At 41.3% G+C, this 24,541-nt stretch overlaps 1 protein-coding gene across 2 annotated transcripts in view; it reads right to left on the bottom strand.

Annotated features, from left to right (window-relative positions):
• CWF19L2 (CWF19 like cell cycle control factor 2) overlaps positions 1 to 24,541 on the bottom strand; it is a 346,427-nt gene that overhangs the window by 48,671 nt on the left and 273,215 nt on the right. For both annotated transcript variants that reach the window (XM_030200257.1, XM_030200256.1), the window contains exon 15: positions 19,681 to 19,797. In XM_030200257.1, coding sequence (XP_030056117.1) covers positions 19,681 to 19,797 — 117 coding nt within the window. The remainder of the gene's footprint in view (positions 1 to 19,680; positions 19,798 to 24,541) is intronic.

The raw sequence follows: 24,541 nt of genomic DNA on the forward strand, positions 1-24,541 counted from the left end.
GCCGGCCATCTTTTCGATAATACGGTTCCAGCCAGCTGTAGCACCGCCTCCAAAATAGATCGCCGGCGATCTATTTGGCTGGCGACGTTCGATTATGCCCCTCTAGAGTAGCAGACTTGGTGGAGCTGAGGGAGACAGAGAGGTACACAGAGGAGACCTTCAGGGATGTTGTAGAGAAGTCCCACCTCCAGTTTGGTAGCCCCTGTGCTACCTTGGAGGAGGAAGGTCTCCTAGAAGGAGAGCATCACCCTGGTGAAGTAGGAAGTACTCCTGTAGCCAGGACCTGCCCACCAGGGGATGTACTATCCTCTTGCACTGAGGATATGTCTCCAAGTGCTGACCGGGACGGTCAGCTGGGTGGCTGGTGGACGTGAGGGTGGCTGGTGGACGTGAGGATCGCCTGGTGACTTGCCTGCCTGGTGCGAAGGTGGCGGACCTCACGCGTCACCTAGATAGGATTTTAGATAGTGCTGGGGAGGAGTCGGCTGTCGTGGTAAATGTGGGTACCAATGACATAGGAAAATGTGGGAGCGAGGTTCTGGAAGCCAAATTTAGGCTCTTAGGTAGAAAGCTCAAATCCAGATCCTCTAGGGTAGCATTTTTTGAAATGCTACCTGTTCCACGCACAGAGCCCAAGAGACAGACTGAGCTCCGGAGTCTCAATGCGTGGAAGAGATGATGGTGCAGGGAGGAGGGCTTTAGATTTGTTAGGAACTGGGCAACATTCTGGGGAAGGGGGAGCCGATTCCGAAAGGATGGGCTCCGGCTGCTGGCATCTGCATTTAAAAAGGAGATAGAGCAGCTTTTAAACTAGAAATGGGGGAAGGTCGACAGTCGCTCAAAAGCGCATGGTTCAGGATAAGGTATCCTTCAAAGATATCACCAAAAGAGGGAAGATAAGGTATCCTGATAGTGAGGTTGCAAAAGAGACCGTACAAGATTAGGTGTCCGTAAATAAAAATAAAAATCAGACAAATTAATACTGACAAGTACTAAGCATCATGTAAATAGGAACAACAAATATGCTTTGAAATGTCTATATGCGAATGCCAAGGAGCCTAAGAAATAAGGGAACGGGTAAGGGAAATGGGACTTGATATACCGCCTTTCTGAGGTTTTTGCAACTACATTCATAGCAGTTTACATATATTCAAGGTACTTATTTTGTGCCAGGTGCAATGGAGGGTTAAGTGACTTGCCCAGAGTCACAAGAGCTGCAGTGGGAATTGAACTCAGTTCGCCAGGATCAAAGTCCACTGCACTAACCACTAGGCTACTCCTATAAATGCACTAAATGAAAAATTAGACATAATAGGCATCTCTGAGATCTGGTGGAAGGAGGATAACCAGTGGGACACTGTCATACCAGGGTACAAATTATATCGTAGTGATATGGTGGATCGAACTGGTGGAGGGGTAGCATTGTATATTAATGAGAGCCTTGAATCAAATAGATTAATTCTGCAGGAAACAAAATACTTCTTGGAATCACTGAGGATTGAAATTCCATGTGTAAAGGGGAAAAGGATAGTGACAGGAGTGTACTACCGTCCACCTGGCCAGAATGAACAGACGGATGCAGAAATGTTAAAGGAAATTAGAGATGCAAACAAACTGGGCAACACAATAATAATGGGTGATTTCAATTAACCTGATATTGACTGGGTAAACGTAACATTGGGGCACGCTAGAGAAGTAAAATTCCTTGATGAAATCAAGGACTGCTTTATGGAGTAGCAGGTACAGGAGCCGACGAGAAAAGGAAAAATTCCAGACCTAGTCCTTAGTGGAGCGCATGATCTGGGGTGGGAGGTAATGGTGCTGGGGCCGCTTGATAACAGTGATCATAATATGATCGGATTTGATATTAGCTTTGAAGTAAGTATACATGGGAAATCAAATACGTTAGTGTTTAACTTTAAAAAAGGAGAATATGATAACATAAGAACGGTGAAAAAAAAAACTTAGAGGAGCGGCTGCAAGGGTCAAAAATTTACATCAGGCATGGATGCTGTTCAAAAACACCATCCTGGAAGCCCAGGCCAAATATATTCCGTATATTAAAAAAGGAGGACGGAAGACCAAACGACAGCCGGCGTAGTTAAAAAGTGAGGTGAAGGAAGCTATTACAGCTAAAAGAAAATCCTTCAGAAAATGGAAGAAGGAACCGACTGAAAATAATAAGAAACAGCATGTCAAGTCAAATGCAAAGCGCTGATAAGGAACAATAATAAGGACTTCGAAAAAAAGATTGAATTGGAGGCAAAAACACATAGTAAAATTTTTTTTAGGTATATTAAAAGCAGGAACCCGGCAAAAGAATCGGTTGGACCACTAGATGACCGAGGAGTAAAAGGGGCGATCAGAGAAGACAAAGCCGTAGCGGAGAGATTAAATGAATTCTTTGCTTCAGTCTTCACCGAGGAAGATTTGGGCGGGATACCGGTGCCGGAAATGGTATTCAAAGCTGACGAGTCAGAGAAACTTAATGAATTCTCTATAAACCTGGAGCATGTAATGGGGCAGTTCTACAAACTGAAGAGTAGCAAATCTCCTGGACCGGATGGTATTCATCCCAGAGTACTGATAGAACTGAAAAATGGGGAAAAGGGGACTTAATATACCGCCTTTCTGTGGTATTTTGCAACTACATTCAAAGCGTTTTACATATATACAGGTACTTATTTTGTACCTGGGGCAATGGAGGGTTAAGCGCCTTGCCCACAGTCACAAGGAGCTGCAGTGGGAATCGAACCCAGTTCCCCAGGATCAAAGTCCGCTGCACTAACCACTAGGCAACTCATCCACTCCTGCGGAGCTATTGTTAGTAATATGTAATTTATCCTTAAAATCGAGCGTGGTACTGGAAGATTGGAGGGTGGCCAATGTAATGCTGATTTAAAAAAAAAGGTTCCAGAGGAGATCCGGGAAATTATAAACCTGTGAGTCTGACGTCGGTGCCGGGCAAAATGGTAGAGACTATTATTAAGAACAAAATTACAGAGCATATTCAAAAGCATGGATTAATGAGACAAAGTCAACATGGATTTAGTGAAGGGAAATCTTGCCTCACCAATCTACTACATTTCTTTGAAGGGGTGAACAAACATGTGGATAAAGGTGAGCCGGTTGATATTGTGTACCTGGATTTTCAGAAGGCGTTTGACAAAGTACCTCATGAAAGACTCCAGAAGAAATTGGAGAGTCATGGGATAGGGGGTAGTGTTCTATTGGGGATTAAAAACTGGTTAAAAGACAACAGAGAGTAGGGTTAAATGGTCAGTATTCTCAATGGAGAAGGGTAGTTAGTGGGGTTCCCTAGGGCTCTGTGCTGGGACCACTGCTTTTTAACATATTTATAAATGACCTAGAGATGGGAGTAACTAGTGAGGTAATTAAATTTGCTGATGACACAAAGTTATTCAAAGTCGTTAAATCGCAGGAGGATTGTGAAAAATTACAAGACTGGGAGACTGAGCGTCTAAATGGCAGATGATGTTTAATGTGAGCAAATGCAAAGTGATGCATGTGGGAAACAGGAACCCGAATTATAGCTACGTCATGCAAGGTTCCACGTTAGGAGTCATTGACCAAGAAAGAGATTTTTTATTTTTATTTTCTTTTTTTTTTTGTACCCCGCGCTTTCCCACTCATGGCAGGCTCAATGCGGCTAGGTGTCGTTGTTGATGATACGTTGCAACCTTCTGCTCAGTGTGCTGCTGCGGCTAAGAAAGCAAATAGAATGTTAGGTGTTATTAGGAAAGGAATGGAAAACAAAAATTAGGATGTTATAAATGCCTTTGTATTGATCCATGGTGCAACTGCACCTCGAATATTGTGTTCAATTCTGGTCGCCGCATCTCAAAAAAGATATAGTGGAATTAGAAAAGGTGCAGAGAAGGGCGACGAAAATAATAAAGGGGATGGGACGACTTCCCTATGAGGAAAGGCTAAAGTGGCTAGGGCTCTTCAGCTTGGAGAAAAGGCGGCTGAAGGGAGATATGATAGAGGCCTATAAAATAATGAGTGAACGGGTAGATGTGAAGGGTCTGTTTACACTTTCCAAAAATAGTAGGACTAGGGGGCATGCAATGAAGCTACAATGTAGTAAATTTAAAACGAATCGGAGAAACTTTTTCTTTACTCAACGTGTAATTAAACTCTGGAATTCGCTGCCAGAGAATGTGGTAAAGGCAGTTAGCTCAGCGGAGTTTTAAAAGGTTTGGATGGCTTCCTAAAGGAAAAGTCCATAGACCATTATTAAATGGACTTGGGGAAAATCCACTATTTCTGGAATAAGCAGAATAAAATGTTTTGTACTTTTTGGGGATCTTGCCAGGTATTTGTGACCTGGATTGGCCACTGTTGGAAACAGGATGCTGGGCTTGATGGACCTTTGGTCTTTCCCAATATGGCTATACTTATGTACTTATATGTACTTATGTACATTATTATGAGGTAGGACATACAAGGAATACATTTTCAAAGGGAATCATTAATGCCAATATGTTACTAAGGAGAGAATATTACTGGAAAGATGTCTAATAAATTGAGGATGTCTGATCAACAAGTTTCCCTAGCAAACGCATATATCACAAGCAGAATTCTGGTAGTATTACATTTGGTTGAAAACTGCAGGAGAAAAAGAGAAAGGCAATGAGGGAACGGCTTATGGATCTTGAACATCATTTATCACCATTCATCCTGGATTTTCAGCTAGGAACTTCAGGTTTACTGTTTTTCTATTTATATTCTGCCCTTACTCAAGGCAGATTGCAATATCACATTCATAATCCAACCACTTATTAGTGTTTTTTTATTTTAAAATAATTTCTGTTCCCTTCACCATGAACCATACTGATTTTCTTTTCAAGAGCTTAGGTTTTATTCACAGCAAAAAGTGATGTGACCAATATGAATCATTTTTTTGTTTTGTTTACGCACTCCCATGATGCACTTTTTCTTAGGAGAAAGATAATCAACATTTGTTTCCTAATAAAAGCTATGAACTGCAGCAGCTGCCAGAGATTACAGAGTAATAGCATTATACTTGACAGCCACCTGCTTATAGTTAACAAATGGCTTTTAACTTACCGATTGCTACTGTTTTCAAGGGAATTTAGTGCTTGTAGACTGACAAAATTGGAAAAGCCTTTCATCAATTCCCAAATATCACATCTATGCACTTCAACAATGTCCTGGAAAGATCACCGTCATGATGACAGAATAATTCACTTCTATGCAAATTTACCTTTTTAGTCCCCTGTCGAGTCTAAGTACAAGTTGTCAGTACTGTTTTGCTAATGTTAAAACCGATCAAGAAGAATTTATCTAAAACTACAGCCTCCTTTCAAAAAGACCATTGAAGAAGTAGTTAAAATCGTATTTATTAAGATTTTTGACTTCCTAAACATGGTGCTAATGGTATGGTTTACTTGAACTATATACATAGCTGTTTCAACTAATAGGATCGATTACATGTTTCATTGGGTTGTTTTGATGCTTTTATTGTTTTAATCGCCTATTAAATGTTTTAAAATCTTGAATATATAATTATGTTTTCTTATGTTTTTTACATTTTATGGGTGTGATTTGTAACACACTTAGGTCTAGGAATAATGTAGATTATACATTATTTTATCAAATAAATTTTAGTTGATAAAGAGGTGCTCTTAAGGCTGGAAAGGGAATGGTATAACTTGACTTCTGTGCAGTCTAGTCATGCTTCTCAAAAAAAAAAAAAAATCTAGCTCACAGCCATAACGAAATCAGAAAAAATTCTAAATTTCTAGTTCAATTATAGTTTTGAGCTAGATGTTTTCATGCTCGACACGACCATCTATACGTACCATTAAAAAAAAAAAGTCCCAAGAAAAAAACATAGAAAAACAAACCATAGGAACGTCAGTCTGGCATGGCCATACGACATCTCAGCAGTGCAGAGTGGCAGTCTAATGGTCAGGGCAGTGGACATCCCATAAAGGGCCCTAAGTACAAATTCCACCTAAATCCATTCATATTACTGCAATGCACTATACAATAGTCTGACTACAAAGGGCCTGCACCAGCTCCAGTTGATTCAGAATGCAGCATCAAGACTCAAAGAAGGTTGCAAACGACGTGACCATATTACACCATTTTTGCAAAAACTTCATTGGCTACCAGTACAATACAGGGCTAAATTTAAAACTCTATGTCTGATCTTCAAGGCCCTGAAAGGAAATGGCCCTGAGTACCTGAAAAATAGGATGATCCTCCACACACCACCAAGGACACTAAGGTCCTCCCGAAGACTTTCACTAACCGTACCCTCTCCAAAAGACATTACATGATGTGACACCCGCAAGCGAGCCTTCTCCGGAGTAGCCCCCATACTCTGGAATGCACTGCCTGAACGGCTGCGCTTAACACAAGACTATCTCTACTTCAGGAAGCAGGTGAAAGCTTGGCTCTTCAACCAGGCCTTTACTGGAAGTAACTAACTGGTTAATCTCACTCACATATACAAGGAGTACTCAGGCTGTAGAAGGACATGTTTATCCACTCCTACCCTAGCTGAGATAACATTTAACCATTTCTCTGACCTCATGTGCAACTTTCTTTAATCAATCACCTTACTTTCTAACTCTCCCTACTTTCTTACCCTTCTATATATTACATCTTTGCTTTACCCTTCGCTATCACCTATAATGTTCTATAACGTACTGTGTTGACATTGTAAATAGTATACCATGCCATGCTCTGTATTGTTTTTGAATATTTTTACTGCTGTAATTGTCTATTGCTCATGGTTGATCTATTCTTGCTGTGCACCGCCTTGAGTGAATTCCTTCTAAAAGGCGGTAAATAAATAAATAAATATTGTATGTTGAACCCTCCAGCAACAGAGAAAACCTACTGTAGCTATGATCCACTACTACAATAGCCACTGAGAAAGCACATTAATGCATTTAAAATACCACTAATGAAAGCCAAAACAGAAACGTCCTGGTACAATTTATATAAGAATCCCGTATAACACAACAGAAAATCAGAATAGCTATACAGCATACAAAATATAGAAACATCAAAATTATGAAATGATACGAAGTAACAACAAGAGAGCTAGAAACCAAATTAAGAAGTGCACTGGCCCTGATAAGATGCCCAACTTTTTGACTCAATTAACATCCCCCCCACCTAGGTCTGGAAAATTGCAAAAATCAGGTTATGCCACAATTGCTAATAAAGGAGATACAAGTAACCTCCCCCAAAACTACCAACCAACAGCATATGGACCTACGGCTTTACAAGCTGTTCACTGCAATAGATGCACATAGAATATGTGACTATAGACATTCTAACATCATCATGGTAATAAAACAGGACAACAAAAGGGGAGTATATGGACGTAAGAACAAGAAAGCTACTTCATGCCCAAGTAATGCCTGTTTCTACATCCTAAGTCCTGAAGGTGATATAGAAATACATTACACATACAGAGCTACTACTACTGAAGGCCTCCAGACACACCCAATATTATCAGTAGACCCAATACTCAAAATGTGATTAAGGGATCCTTTTACCAAATGGCGGTAAAAGGTGGCCTATGATGGCGTCGGAGCACAGGATTGTCACATGCCAAGTTCACCTTTTACAGACATGGGTAAAAGTTAATTTTCTTTAAAGGGCCAGTAAATGGCCATGTGCTAACCAACCACATTGGTGCGTACCCATTTGCTGGGGGAGCCCTCACCGCCTCCTAAATAGGCACACCCCCGGCGCTAGAAAATATCAAAAAATCTTCTAGCACTGGATACAGCTCGTGCTGGAAGCCAGAACTACTGTCAGGCGGAGTAGGGATGATTTCCTGGGCACAAACCTAGCAGTATCCCTACCACTGGGTAGTAAAAGGGCCCCTAAGTATGAAAATGAATGATCAAAATCATTCTCACACTTCAAAGGGCAATTCTATAAATTCGCACCTAAAGGTAGTTGCCAATTCTGTGTATAAGTTAACCAAACTGCAATTGGATAATGTAACATTATTGTTTCTTTCCTATACCCTTTGTTATGCAGCCCACACTGTAATCAGTTCATCTGCCAGAAAGGTATCTGCCTGCATATTTATGAATGACTATAATAAAGCAGAAGGACCCTCTTTGAATGAAAAATACTACAAAAAATGAATTAAAATAGCTCAACTAGAAAGCTGCTTTTATAATTTTCATTCAAAATACATATTTTCTCAATTCTTTAATCCCTTCTCTTAAGTATATCCAAAACTATTCAGTGTTTTGGTTTTTCTCTTGGGAATTTATCTGCATATTAAAATACAAAAAAATATGAGAAAATTAGCACAAAAAGTAGCCTATTTTAAAGTTATAGAAATACAGAAATAGAAAAACAAAATGAAGGCAGATAAAGACTATGAGGGACATTTTCGAAAGAAACATTTAAGTCGGAATCTGGACGGAGGCGGGGAGAAGGTCATTTTCGAAAAAAGATGGACGTCCATCTTTCGTTTTGAAAATACCAAGGACGTCCTTGGATTTGGACGTCTTTAGGTTTGGACGCCTTTGATTTTCGGCGATTTTCAAAACCAAAGACGTCCAAGTCTAAACGTTCAAATGCAAGCCATTTGGACATGGGAGGAGCCAGCATTTGTAGTACACTGGTCCCCCTGACAAGCCAGGACAGCAATGGGGCACCCTAGGGGGCACTGCAGTAGACTTCATAAAATGCTCCCAGGTATATAGCTCCCTTACCTTGTGTGCTGAGCACCCCCAAAACCCACTACCCCCAACTGTACACCACTACCATAGCTCTTACGGGTGAAGGGGGGCACCTATATGTGGGTACAGAGGGTTTCTGGTGGGTTTTAGAGGGATTGCTGTTTCCTCCACAAATGTAACAGGTAGAGGGGGTATGGGCCTGGGCCCACTTGTCTGAAGTGCACTGTACCTACTAAAACTGCTCCAGGGACCTGCATGCACTGTCATGGACCTGAGTATGACATCTAAGGCTGGCAATCAATATTTTTAATGATGTTTTTTGAGGATGGGAGGGGGTTAGTGACCACTGGGGGAGTAAGGGGAGGTCATCCCCGATTCCCTCCAGTGGTCATCTGGTCATTTCGGGCACCTTTTTGTGCCTTATTCACAATAAAAACAGGTCCAGGTGAAAACGTCCAAGTTTTAGTCTTGGACGTCTCTACTTTTTTCCATTATGGCTCAAAGACATCCAAGTCTTAGGAACGCCCAAGTCCCGCCTTCATCACGCCTCCAATACGCCCCCCTCAGATTTGGACATCTTTGCGACGGACTCTCTCTAGAGACGTCTAAAATCGGGTTTCGATTATACCGATTTGGACGTCTCTGAGAGATGGACGTCCAAGTGCTGATTTATGTCAGAAGATGGACGTCCATTTCTTTCGAAAATGAGCCTGTGTATGGCCTATCCAGTCTACCCATCCATGCCATCTACTCTCCCTTTCACTACCTTAGAGATCCTATGAACTTGTCCCAAGCTTTCTTGAATTCAAATACAGTTTTCATCTCCACCACCTCCACCAGGAGGCCGTTCCATGAATTCACCACACTTTCTGTGAAGAAGTATTTCCTCAGGTTACTTCTGAGTCTATCCCCTTTCACCTTCATCCTATGACCCCCTCAATACAGAGCCTCCTTTCAACTGAAAGATATTTGCCTCCTGTGCCCCTTTCCTGCCTTTCTTCCAAAGCATACAGATCAAGATCTTTAAGTCTGTCCCCGTACGCTTTACGACAAAGATCACTAACCATTTTAGTAGCTGCCCTCCAGAATGACCCTATCCTGTTTACATCTTTTTGAAGGTGCAGCCTCCAGAATTGTATACAATATTCTAAATGTCTTATACAGGGGCATCACCACCTTTTTCCTACCAGCCATTCCTCTCTCTATGCACTCAAGCATCCTTTTAGCTTTCACCATTGCCTTTTCTACTTGTTTGGCCACCTTCAGATCATCACGTACAATCACACCCAATTCCCTTCCCTTTTTCGTGCACCAAAGTTCTTCATCCCTTAAACTGTTCTTTTCCTTCAGGTTTTTGCAGCCCAAATGCATGACCCTGCTTGTTTTAGCATTAAATCTTAACTGCCAAATTCACAATCATTCTTCATGCCTCGCTAAGTTCTTCCTCATGTTATCCATACGATCAGGGGTGTCTATCCTACTGCAGATTTTGGTACCATCCACAAAGAGGCAAATCTTAGCAGACAGTCCTTCAGCAATATCGCTAACAAAAATGTTAAAAAAGAACCTTGCAAAACATCACTGGTAGTATCCCTTTCCTCAGAGTAAGCTCCATTTACCTCTACCCTCTGTCGCCTTCAACTGAACTACTTCCTAAGTTAGTCAGTCACTTTAGGGCCTATACCGAGGGCACTCAGTTTATTTATTAGCCATCTATGTGGAACCATGGCAAAGGCTTTCCTAAAATCTAAATACACCACATCTAGCATTCTCCCTTGATCCAACTCTCTAGTCACCCAGTCAAAGAAATTAATCACGTTTGTCTGACAAGACATGCCTCTAGTCCTGTAATCCACTGGATTCCAAAAACTTTACTATTCTCTGTTTTAAAAGCATTTTCATTCATTTACTTACCACAGAAATCAGACTGTCCAGCCTATAGTTTCTAACCTCTTCCTTACATCTGCTTTTTTTGGAAAGAGACCAAATCTGCCCTTCTCCAGTCCTCTGCAACCGCTCCCAACTCTAGAGAAACATTAAAAAGGTCAGCCAGCGGAGCCGCTAGAACTCCCCTAAGTTCCTTCAGCACCCTCGGATGTATTATCGCTTTGTCCATCTTTAGTTTAGCTAGTTTCTCACAAACACAGACCTCTAATAATCGTTCAGGAATTACCACACCTCCACTGTTATTCACATTTATCTTCTGTGGTCCTGCTCCCAGCCCTTCAGCTGTGAACACAGAACAGAAATATCTGTTAAGCCATTCTGCCTTATCTTTATCAGTTTCTACATATTCCTCCTCTTCAACTTGATTATGGCAATGAGATGGCTGGGGTTTTTTATTTTTTGATCAATGAGCAGGACGTTTTTGTACTTAGATGTTTTTTTGAAAATACCCCTTTAAATGTATTATTTTATTGGCATGTAAAACTGTCATGCTAATAAAGTTATCTAAATCTGAATCTAATGACTGTGAATTGAGAATTCCTACATTAGCATACGCCTGACCATTGCTTATGAGGAAGAGAGGGGAAGAGGAGGGGATGTGACTAGTCCTTAGATAAAGCTGGTATTTTCTTACTCTGATTTTTTATTTTAGAGTTATCTTGTTGAAGTTAAAATGTAAGCCTTCACTATTTTAAATCCATGTGTCTCCATTTTGCCCAATCTGTCAGAGGGATCTGTAACAAACAGAAAATGTTGAAATTTTGAAATCAGATGACAATAACTGCCTACTGAGAAAGGAAATGAACTGCAAACTGAGAAACACTGTGCTTGATATTCAGCACAAGTTAGCCGGGAATGTTTAACTTGCGTCTCAGTGGATAACCAGCCATTTTCAGCAGTATTTATCCAGCTATCACCACTGAAAATGCCCAGTTAGCACCGAAAATAACACCAGTGATGTCAGGGGCGTTCTGGTTAAGTCCCAATATTCGGAACTTAATTGGCCAGGCTTAGCATCCAAATACGGCTGCATAAAAAGTAGGCATATCTTTGCCTGCTAAGGCATGTCAGGTTATGTCTGAATATCGTCTTAATTGGTCATGCACTAGCCAGTGTTGAAAAGCTCGGATATTCAATGCTGGTCGCTAGATATCCGGGTTAAACGCTGGCAGCGAGCAGTCAAAGCGCTACTGTCTGAAAATCGGGACGATTGTAATTTTAGACAAGATTCTCTCTGTTAAGATTGACAAGAAAGACTGCTTCTGCTTGCTCTGAAATAATACAAAACGGCCTCTGACTGTTCTGAAACAATAAAATCTTTCTCTAAGTGCAATGAAGCAATACAAACTCCTTCCTGCTGTCAAATCAAACGCACTCAAAATGCCCACAGTATGGCAGAAAGCATCACGAACTTAACCTGTAATGGATATTTATAAACTGTGATCAAGACAGATAAAATCAAAGCAGTACAAAGGAACACTGGAGAACTGTTCATTTCCAGCGTAACACAAAGTAGGCACCATTCATTGCCTTTTATGTTTCAGTATTATTATTGATCTTGGAATTAAGCTCAAACAGTACAGCAAATGGTGGGAGCAGAATCTTTGGATGAGTGAGAGACGCAGCTTTGTGACTTTAGCAGGATGTAAGCAGGAACCAAAAAATGTACTACTTTTTGAATGCAAAAAATAAACAGGTAAATAATATACGATACATGTTCTGAACATGACTCTTTATTTCAATTGGTATAACTTAGATTGTGAGCCCATTAGGGACAGTACTAGTACTCATATAGAAAACTGTATTTATTAACCACTGTATGCTTGTGTGGAGGCCTCAGTGGTATATCAAATGCACTACATCAATAATTAACATGGGGAGTCATGTGATGCAGTGAGCAGGACCAGACGTGTGCTCTGACTGCTTCCAGCCCCGCCCCCCACTCTACCCATAACCATCGGTACTTTTATCAGACAAAACAGCCTATTCTTTTTGGAGACACGTGTATAGCTTATGGACAAATACCTTAGCAGGTCTGGAGAGACAATATCTGGCAAACTGGGGCAAAAAGAAGCGAGCAGACCTAGACAACAGGATGACAAAATGGTGGAGGCCACGAGGACAGATGTCTCACAGCCACTGGCCCTGTCTGACTTAATAGCGGCAATTCCAAAAGTGCTTGAGCCTCTTTGGGATCAAATCTCTGCTCAAATCACCCACAAAGAAACAGGTATCAACGGAACAGTACTTGCCTGGTTCAGATCCTATCAGACAGACAACAATCCATAATGTTTGGCAGCCACTCATCTCCACCATGGAGACTCTGTGGGGTACCATAAGGATCGATACTGTCACCTATTCTGTCCAATATCTACCTCAAGCCACTAGCTGTTCTGATTTAGTCAAAGGACACTCATTTCTATATCTACGTATAGTGTATTGCAGTAATCCAGTCTTGATGTTATCATGGCATACACAACTGGGAAAAGGTTTACCTTCTTGATGTAAGGAGAGAGGCAGTCTAGCTGTCGTAAATAGAAGCAGCTTTTGAAGGTTGCTTGGATTTGGGGAATCAGAGTAAGTGTTGAATCTAATTGTATTCCAAAGTTCCTGACATGTGATTTGAGGGGGAGTTCGTACTTCCCAAAAAAGATTTTCATGTCGGGTATGTATCCACTTGTGTTAGGGACTCAGAGAAGCTTAGTTTTACTTGGGTTCAGGCAACGTTTTTTGTGTTTAGCCCATTCTTGAATTGATGTTAAACAGGTAATAAGTTTATTCAAGGCTGTAGGTACGTCAGTTTCAATGGAAGAAGTAATAACTTGCTAATCTCACTCACACACACAAGGAGTGACATGGGCTGCACATACTGCAGCAGGAGATGTTTATCCACTCTTACCCTAGCTGAGATAATAATTAACCATATCTCTGACCTCATGTGTACCTTTCTTTAAATTAGTCACCTTATTTTCTAACTCCTCTTACCTATCTATATATTAACTATCTCTCTGACCTCATGTGCAACTTTCTTTAAATTGGTCGCCTTTCTTTCTAACTCTTTTTGCTCTCTTACCTATCTATATGTTTCATCTTTGCTGTCACTGTCAATTAAAATGTTCTATTACATATTGTGTTGACATTGTAAATAATATACTATCAGGCTCATTTTTGAAAGAGGAGGACACCCATCTTTCGACACAAATCGGAAGATGGGCGTCCTTCTCACAGGGTCGCCCAAATCGGTATAATCGAAAGCCGATTTTGGGCATCCCCAACTGCTTTCCGTCGCGGGGACGACCAAAGTTCACGGAGGTGTGTCGGAGGCGTAGCGAAGGCAGGACTTGGGCGTGCCTAACACATGGACGTCCTCAACCCATAATGGAAAAAAAGGGCGTCCCTGATGAGCACTTGATCCTGTTTCTTACGACCAGCCTCAAATGTCATACTCAGGTCCATCACAGCAGTATGCAGGTCCCTGGAACAGTTTTAGTGGGTGCAGTGCACTTCAGGCAGGCGGACCCAGGCCCATCCCCCCCTACCTGTTACACTTGTGGTGGTAAATGTGAGCCCTCCAAAGTCTACCAGAAACCCACTGTACCCACTTCTAGGTGACCCCCTGCACCCGTAAGGGCTATGATAGTGGTGTACAGTTGTGGGTAGTAGGTTTTGGGGGGCTCAGCAAACAAGGTAAGGGAGCTAAGTACTTGGGAGCAATTTATGAAGTCCACTGCAGTGCCCTCTAGGGTGCCCAGTTGGTGTCCTGGCATGTGAGGGGGACCAGTGCACAACGAAAGTTGGCTCCTCCCATGACCAAAGGCCTTGCATTTGGTCGTTTCTGAGATGGGCGTCCTTGGTTTCCATTATCGCCGAAAATCAGAAACGACCAAGTCTAGGGACAACCATCTCTAAGGATGACCTCAATTTCAAGATTTGGGCGTCCCCGGCCATATTATCGAAACGAAAGATGGACATCCATCTTGTTTTAATAATACGGGTTTCCCTGCCCCTCCATTGGGACGTTTTGCGAGGACGTCCTCAGCAAAACTTGGGCGTCCCTTTCGATTATGCCCCTCTATGCCATACTTTGCATTGTTATTTGAATATTTTTACTGTTGTAATTGACTATTGCTCATGTTTGATTTATTCTTACCGTACACTGACTTCAGTGAATTCCTTCAAAAAGGCAGTAAATAAATCCTAATAAAGGGACAACATAATAATCCTAAAAAGCAATCAAATTCAAAGATCTTCATAATGAAAAATGGGGGAGAAAATAGGGGAGGGGGAGGAAAGAAGAGAAAGTCAAGTAGGGTAGATGGGGGAAAAGATAATAGAATAGCAGAGGATTAGCTGTAATGATCCTATGTGGGATCTTATGTAGAGTTAAAAGCTTGATGAAAAAGCTAAATTTTAATGGAAGACTTGAAATTTTTGAAAGATAATTCAGCATGAGCATCTAGGGGGAGGGTGTTCCAAAAGAAAGGGGCCATGAAGTAGAAGGTGTGGTGTCTGGCAGATTCAAGCTGAGCAGATTTGGGATGGGAAGAACCAGAAAATGATCATTAACAGAGTGAATACGACCAATAGGAGAGTACAGAATACTAAGAGTTGTTAGATAATGGGAAAGTCCAATCTTATAGGCCTTGAAAGTAAGTGCCAATAGTTTGAATATTATTTGCTGCTCAATGGGAAGCCAGTGATGATTATGAAGTAATAGGGAAACATGATTGAATCTCTGAGCATGATGTAATCTAATAGCTGTATTTTGTATGGATTGGAGTTTTATAAATTAGTACAAGAACCTAGGTATACGATTGTCATGCCCCTCACCTCTTTCCAGAAGTCCTCAAAGGTTCAGCAGCCTCCCGTGCCTGAGAAATGTTTTCTGCTTCCTGAACTCTGCACTTTCTTTTTATAGCCCTGCAAGGTGGCCCTGGCTTACATATCACATCCTGCCTGGGCATTCAAGGAAGTCCATTACTCTTAACCAGTGCCTCAGCAACAGGCTTCCTGGTGTCCTGCTGACTTCAGTGTTTCTGCTTGCCTATTCCTTCCCTGCCTTGTTCCAGTGTTCTTGCCAGCCTGTTTCTGCCTTGTCTTGCTCCAATGCTGCCTTGTTCTAATACGCCTGACAGTATTCCTGCCCTGCCTTGTTCCAGCGCTTCTGCCAGCGTGTTCCTGCCTTGCTCCAGTGCTCCTGCCCTGTTCCAGTGTTTATGCTTCTCTGTTCCTGACTTTGCTTGCTTGTGGCCTGTTCCAGACCTTGTTCCCCAGCTGTTGGGCCTGGTATTTGTCACTTCTAGCTTGTCACTACTGTGTCCTGGACTTTGCCAAGCATCTGCATCAGCAGCCATCAGTGAGGTCCTGTGCTTGTGTTGCACAGATGGAGTCAATCTCATTAAGGCCAAAGGGCTCACTTCCCCCGTACCGTGACAACAACATTGCAAGAGTCTAGCCTAGTAACTAACAGAGAGAGAATAAGAGCAAGAAATGTGTCATGGTCAAAATATTGTCAAACTAAGCGCAATTGACGAAGAACAAAGAAACCTGTCTTACATAAGTTAGATATCTGCGGAGAGAAAGTGAGTTGTGAATCAAGAATAATTCCTAAATAACAAAAGACATCTACAGATAAAATAGAAGTTCCAAATAAGATTTAGCATGGAGTTGGAGTTTAGTAGTTGGAGTAGGGAGATCTCCAGTAAACCAGTAGCCCACTGTTTTTCGTTTGTTCAGAACTAATTTGTGTGTGCTCAGAGGGCCAATCTGAGACTAAGTTCAGGCAGTCTTGGAGAGGATCAATGGATAGAATGAATGGATAAGTGGGAAAGAGCAGTAGGATATAATCTACATAGAAATGGAATTAGATAACAACAGACTGAATAATTGTGGCAAGGGAACTTATAAATAAGTTGAAAAGAAATAGAGACAGAACCGATCTCTGTGGTATCCCAGAGGTCAAGGGACAAAGTGGGGCAGTGGATGAAGTGGCAATGACCTTATAAGAGAGATTTGAGAGGAAAACCAGGCAAGAACAGGGCCAGTTAGGCCAAGAGATGAGATAATAATAATAACAATAATAATAATGAGTGATCGACCAGATCAAAGACTGCAGAAAAATCGAGTGAAACAGCAAGAACAGTGTTAAGTTTGTCAAGATGGGAATAAATCTCGTTGAGTAGTGCTGCAAGAACTGTTTCAGTACTAAAATGGGCTCTACAACCTGATTGTTGGGGTGAAGAGCAAGCTATTTTTCAATAAAAGAGGACAGAGTATAAAAAAATATCTATATCTCTCTCTCTATATATATATAGAGAGAGATAGATATATATAGATAGATATAGATATAAAAAATTTAAACAGGGAGCTCTGTCATTTTTTTTTTTTTAACTATGTGCACTTTTCTTTTATATTTTGCATTGTGTGGTACATCAGCCTCTCTTTTTCCAGACATGTGACACAAATGCACATCTTGGCTTAAGTGTTCTCCATCTGGTTATTTCTCCTTCCCTCTTTCCCTCTCCCCCTACCCCCTTTTTGATTTGTCCACCAAAAAGCGCACCACATACTCACAGCTTTTTCAGAGAAGATCTTCTCTTATGTGGACAGGCATGACTGCAGCCAAGTCAATACAAGCATAATACAATAAACAACACAATTTGTTACCATTTCAATAGTTGTGCTTTAACAAAGACATCTGTGTGAGGGACATGGTGGAGTGTTTCCCAGTATGTAATAGGTGGTATGTACGAGGCACTGGCTATGTATATAATGGAGTATTTTTATGTCTATGGGGAAGGTGTCAGAGGAGGGGAGATATAAGGGGATCAGTGAGGGAGTCTGTATATGGGATATGGTAAGAACATGTTGGAGGAGGGCTGGAGGGTGTTTGTGTGTGGTTTGAGTGGATGTGGGCTAGGGGATATGGATATGGAGGATTTACTAGTTCATGTATATGCTGGAGAGAGAGGTTTGTGGGAGGGTGTAAGTGTGTGCAGGGGTTGAGGGTACACACCTTCTAGCCTCCTTACTTCCTTTTCTTTCTCCCTCTTTACCATCCTCCTTCCTTCATCTACCTTATTCAACACCCCTTCCACTTTTCATCAGCACATCAAGCAGCCATCACTCGTCCTTGGAGAAGAGGGGTCTTCAGCCGCCTCCACTCTGCTATTTCTTCATGTGTTGGAGCCTGGTGGTCTCCTAGCCACTATTTCTTCCCCCATCACTATTGTTCCTCAGGAGGCATGGGCTGGCACCACCTCACTGTTCCTCTCCTATGCAAATATTTGAGTATGCACAAACGAATACAAATGGCTGACATAAGGCCCCTAAAAATAGTGAACAGTTAAAAGAATCTCTACTAAGCAACAAGACACTCAAAATCATTTGGATCACCACTTTTCTTTCCATGTAAGTCCATGGATTACAATTATTATAAATGTACAGGAAGATGGTACAGGTTTTCTTTATGATTTGCCATTCCTTGTTGACCTTTAACTTACAACTGACCTGACCGAAAAAGCATTTTACAGACAAGTAGGGTTTGGGCTAGTGTCCAGCATGAGTGAGAAACTATCCCAAAAGAAAAGATATTCTGACATGTACTGCCCCCTATAATTCTGTGAGGAATACTTACAAAATGTAATGTTTATCTGCAAAGGATTCACATTACATCTTTCATCCAACCATTTCAACTTACCTGAAATTGTTGGATTTGACTATACTGAAAAGATGCTTTCTAGCATGCTTCTAGAAGCAGAATCTGGTCTTGCAACTTTCCTTACACATAGTGAAGAAATTCACATAAGCAATTTTCATGAACTTTTATAATAGCTGGTCTTATCACTGGATTAATTATCTGCTATAAAGAAGTCTTTACAGACAGAACAAATATGCAGTAACAGTGTACCTCTATTTCCCTAGAAACCAAAAGTATCAGTACAAAACTATTATATTCATAACTAACCTATTTAGAGCATCTTGTTTCATAACAGGATGACTGGATGAATATGCCAGTACAACATGTTTTTACAACTAAGAGTCATTAGTTGCAAACGTTAATGAGCAGTAACTGCAAAAACAAAAAAAAGTGCTTTAACTTCTGGAGTGTGCTCAGCATCTTCCCATGTAGTTATCAAGCATTAACTACATTGCAGTTAACGCGGATGCACTTAATTGGTGTCAACAGGTAATGCGTGGTAAGTTACCATGTGTTAACTACAAGCTGCTGTCCCTGCCCAGTCCCCACCTCATTATACACTATGCAGTAATGTGGGAATTCTGTGTGTTAAATATCAAGATGCTGTGTTAACTATTAGCACGTGCTAATTCTTGCGTTAACAAACCTAATCAATTAATTTGTTTGCTTGTTTGTTTGTTGGGATTTATTAACTACCTTCATGCAGAGATTCACCCAAGGCAGTGTACGGCAGTTAACTGCTTTACACAGCTGAGTAAAAGAGCCATTAAATGTGAACTGTGAAATATTCAATGCATAGTAAGTAAGGCAAAAGGCAGTCTACTTGGCTGCAGTACAGTGTATTAATTCCCTACAGCAGGCATGTGTTTTCACAGCTGATTAAAGACATTAGTGTCACTTTGGCAATTGCCACTGCAGTCATTTATTGATAAATATATCTATACTACAGATATTGTCACAAAATATCAGTCTGTACTATTTAAGTCCATGTAACTGCACTGTTTCTTCAATAACCTGATGAAAAGAGGACCACCCTCAAAGGTAGTCACAGACATATTAAGCTAGTCCAAGAAAAGGCACCACCCCCTACAATTGTTTGTTGACCTTTATTTCTAAATAACCAAGTGGACTAATATGGCAACAATTATTCTTTGTTTAAGTCTGATTTATAGAATCTGTTTCTTCCTGGGCACATAACAGAAAAAGCCGCCAAGACATCATGAACTCTAGTTTTTAAGGATTTGATTTAATTTTGTACTTATGGGAAAAAACATATTAACTTTGTAAAAGGTTGTAATATTCTAGAATTATGAAACGTACCTGGACCTCTTCCCATATATCCTCGTCCAAAAAAGTAGCAGCTGTGTGGTGTTGCAAAGGAGCTATCAGACAGTGCCCTTCAGTAAGGGAAAGAGAGTTGGGCAGACACAAATATACCTACAAAAAGAAAATAATTTATGCCTTAGTTCAAAGAAGTCTACTAAAAGAAAATAGCTTTATTTACAGTTCAGCCTATGGGGTCAGAATTCAAAAGGCTATAACAAAAGTAAGGACTTATCTAGCTAAATCTAAGCCTTTGGAAAGTAACCAGGGTTGAGCAGCTAAATTTTAGCATCCCAGATTTATTACATGGCTACAACCAGTAGACTAAAATGTAGGCAGGTCTAGAGGTGTGGCTGGAGTAGGGAGAAAACTTAGCTGATTAGATCTGAATTTCTCAGATGACTGGCTAAGTTTAACTTAGACTATAAGCTGGGGTTTAATTACTTGATATACTGTGGTTCACAATAAAATCAATTAAAAGAATGAACAGACAATAATAGAAAAATAACTTACAACAAGCAAAAACTAAACATACAGAAAGATGACAAACGTTAGTTTTTGAAGTAATAAGAAAAACAAAAAAAAATACATTCCAAAACAGCATCATAACAACACCTAAACAAACTTTCCAAGACTAGATATGTCAGAATCAATTTAATACTAAACTAAATTATAGTGCATTAATGCCATAATAACCCATACAAAGCAAATCAAACAGAGAAGCTATGAAAGTGGCCTGTGCTGGTGTAGATGCCAAATTCTACTGGAAATGGGTAACCTGTGTTCAGCATTCAGCAAGGGGAGTCACATGATCATACTTAAGAGACATGGTAAGACGTTTTACTACAGTGTTCTATACAAGTTGCAAATTGCAATAATCCAAATTACTCATTATCAAGTAATGAATAAGAATAGCTGTTGATTACTAAAATCTTGGTGGTTTCTACTATTAGTATAATACTATTTACCACAGTCATACTAGGTATGGGCTGTTATCTCCTGATCTTGAAAAAATTAGGCCTTTTGATTATTCTGGGTTTAAGTCTATATATACTGAGCCAATGGTCGAGCTTGGCAAGTTTTTCATTAAGTAAAAAAATACAATGTGGATCTGGACATCAACAGTAGTAAGAATTTCACCAATATCTACCTCTGAAAGACATAAAATAGGCTAGTGATTCACCGGGTCAATTGCTGATCTCAGATCTAAGGATATGAAGAGCAAAAAATTTACATTCATCTAATTTAACTGCAATCTCATTAGTCAAGGCAATCAGGGTGGATTCATTGCTATGTCTTTTCCAGAAACCAAATTGCTTTGGGTATAAAGCATTGATCTTGTCAATATAAGCAGTTAGCTAATAACGTTTGATAGAAAGGGCTAATAAACAGATCTATAAGACCACTGTCTGATCTAGCAGTTTTCTTTTTAAAGGAAGGTCTAATTCTTCCTTCTTTCCAAGAAAGTGATAAGCTAATGGTTACCATACCGTTTATATCAGAGACCCCCCCCCCCAATAGTAGATTTCATTGCATGCATGGAAAGGGAGGGGCAGTGGATAAATCCATGGACTGTATGTATAGTCTTCCCTATAAATGATGTGGAAGGGCATAATCGAACAGGGCACCCAAGTTTTCTTGGTGCCGTCCTCGCAGGACAGCTCCGTGAAGGCGGAAGGGGAACCCGTATTATCGAAACAAGATGGGCATCCATCTTTCGTTTCGATAATACTGTCGGGGACGCCCAAATCTCAACATTTAGGTCGACTTTAGAGATGGTCGTCCTTAGAGATGTTCGTCCCCGGTTTTCGGCGATAACGGAAACTGAGGAAGCCCATCTCAGAAACGACCAAATCCAAGCCATTTGGTCATGGGAGGAGCCAGCATTCGTAGTGCACTGGTCCCCCTCACATGCCAGGACACCAACCGGACACCTTAGGGGGCACTGCAGTGGACTTCATAAATTGCTCCCAGGAACATAGCTCCCTTACCTTGTGTGCTGAGCCCCCAACCCCGCCCCCCAAAAAACACTCTCTCCACAACTGTACACCACTACCATAGCCCTAAGGGGTGAAGGGGGGCACCTACATGTGGGTACAGTGGGTTTCTGGTGGGTTTTGAAGGGCTCACATTTACCACCACAAGTGTAACAGGTGGGGGGGGGGGGGGGGGGATGGGCCTGGGTCCGCCTGCCTGAACTGCACTGCAGTACCTACTAAAACTGCTCCAGGGACCTGCATACTGGTGTCAAGGAGCTGGGTACGACATGTCAGGCTGGCATAGAGGCTGGTAAAAAAATTTTTTTTTTTAGGGTGGGAGGGGGTTGAAGACCACTGAGGGAGTAAGGGGAGGTCATTCACGATTCCCTCCGGTGGTCATCTGGTCAGTTCAGGCACCTTTTGAGGCTTGGTCGCAAGAAAAAATGGACCAAGTAAAATCGGCCAAGTGCTCGTCAGGCACTCCCTTCTTTTTTCCATTATCGGCCGAGGATACCCATCTCTTAAGCATGCCCCAGTCCTGCCTTCGCTACGCTGCCAACACGCACCTGTGAACTATGGTCATCCCTGCGATGGAAAGCAGTTGAGGGCGCCCAAAATCGGCTTTCGATTATGCCGTTTTGGGCGACCCTGAGAAAAGGACGCCCATCTCCTGATTTGTGTCAGAAGATGGGCGCCCTTCTCTTTCGAAAATAAGCCTGATAAGGAAATAATTACATACTACCAAAATTTTCAAACCATGATTTGGATTCTGAAACTTATTTAATAATGCTGCATTGTTCTTCTTGTACTTCATATATTGTTGCTGACTCAGGTGCTCTCTAAGATTATATATATATATATATATATATATATATATATATATATATATATATATATATAGGGTCCTTTTACTAAGGTGCGCTAGAAAGTGGCTGGCACTGTGAGTAGCGCATGGGTTGCCGAGCACTCCAGCCACTTTCTAGCATGGCTGAAAAATGGCCTTGAACTAATTTCCCTATTAGCGCAGGGCCATTACCACTGGGAGACCTTACTGCCACCTACAGCGGGATGCCTGAGCGTGTCCCACAGTAGTGCTATTTTAGCATACAGTAGGCCCCCCAGACACACACACACACCTCCTTTGCAGTTGTGCACTACAGCATTAGGAGCTATGTTTATAGAATAGTGCCTATGTGCAGTTCTGCATATAACTACAAATTTGTACCAGTTAGCACCAATTAATGATGCTATTACTGCTTAATGCTTGCACAACTGGCACTATTCTAGTTGGAAATATGGAAGTCAAGGGGTTACCGCTGTAAATGAGCACTGACCAATCCATCTAAGTCACAGGCATGACCCTACAAACATTGGCCAGCTATGTTTGTGTGCCCTGCATTTACTGACTAGTGAGATCTTTACATCTGGTGCATTTAAGACAACAGTTCCTCAGGAAGGAAATACAGTTGCAAACCACAATCACATCTTATATTGATTATTTGGGCACACAATTATATATCTTTTTAAATGACATTTAAAAATTGCATGTGAATATAATGTTGTCTGGGATATATGATATGATGTGGTGAGAGCAGTGAAATAACTGCCTTGATTTACAGGCTCATTTCATATATATATATATATACACACACACACACACAGAAATGTGTAGTTTCCTAGTTTTTGTCACTTTTAATAATGGTGTACAGTGTTTACATTGAGTGAAACTTTATAGTTTCTTGAGAGTTAAAAACAGACAGAAAAATTTGATAACATATATTAAAGGCAATAAGTAGCCAGTAATGTGCATCAGGGCAGGGGGTAATGTGATAAATTAAATGTATATGGGTATTGATGACGTTTCCTGTTGTATATTCAGTGCCCCTTATTTGAAAGATCTCATCAGAGACTGTCGGCCAGTATGGGTCTTTGCAACCTACTGGTAGACATTTGTTGGAGATACCTCTACCATCCAAGGTGGAACTGATTTCCTTCCATGTGAGGGAATGCCTAGTTTATGGACCCATTTTGTGGAATGTACTACTGCAGTTCCTCAGGAAAGCACATCTTGATAAACTGCCTATATTTGATACAGAAATAAGCTCTCTTTGACATCATGCATATAGTTCAGTATGTTTGAAAGACTGAGATCATACTCTACATAACCCAGCAATCTGAGTGAGGTTTGTTACTTTTGTAGTATATGCAACACTAACCTATTTGAAAACATTGCCTATATGAAAGAACTGGATATTCTATTATTTCTGAGAAAGTTTGAAGCCCTTTTGTTTGCAGAGGCTTATGGCAGTGGCGTAGCCAAGGGTGGGCTCGGGTGGGCCCAGGCCCACCCAGTAGCAGCACAACTATGATGTGACTGGCAAGGATCCCCAAGCCCCACCAGCTGAAAACTCCCAACAACTGTCCCTCCTGCATACCTTGTAAATAGCAGATCTTCGCCTACAGTGAGACGCAACTGATACATACTGCTTACTCTGGCCCCACAGCCTTCCCTCTGATGTATTCATGCCTATGCGGAAACAGGAAGATGCATCAGAGGGAAGACTTTGGGGTCAACATGAGCAATGTGTATTAGTTGCTGCTCGCTGCCGGTCAAAATCTGCTATTTAAAAGGTATGCAGGAGGGGAGGGGGACGTTTGATAGACCATTTGGCATGCAGTCGAGAGAGGGAGAGACCAAATCACTTGTGGGACAAGGCAGAGTTCTTCTGCCCACCCATCTTAGACCAAGGCCCACCCAAAATTGGGTGTCTGACTACGCCCCTGGCTTATGGGATGGGTTAATTGGGAGTTTGAGATTAAGGTTGAGGGGGGAGGGGAAGCATGGGAAGTTCAGGGCGATCCCAACAGTTGGGATCACT

Source organism: Microcaecilia unicolor, chromosome 4 (assembly GCF_901765095.1).
Source record: "Microcaecilia unicolor chromosome 4, aMicUni1.1, whole genome shotgun sequence".
Lineage (NCBI taxonomy): Eukaryota > Metazoa > Chordata > Amphibia > Gymnophiona > Siphonopidae > Microcaecilia > Microcaecilia unicolor.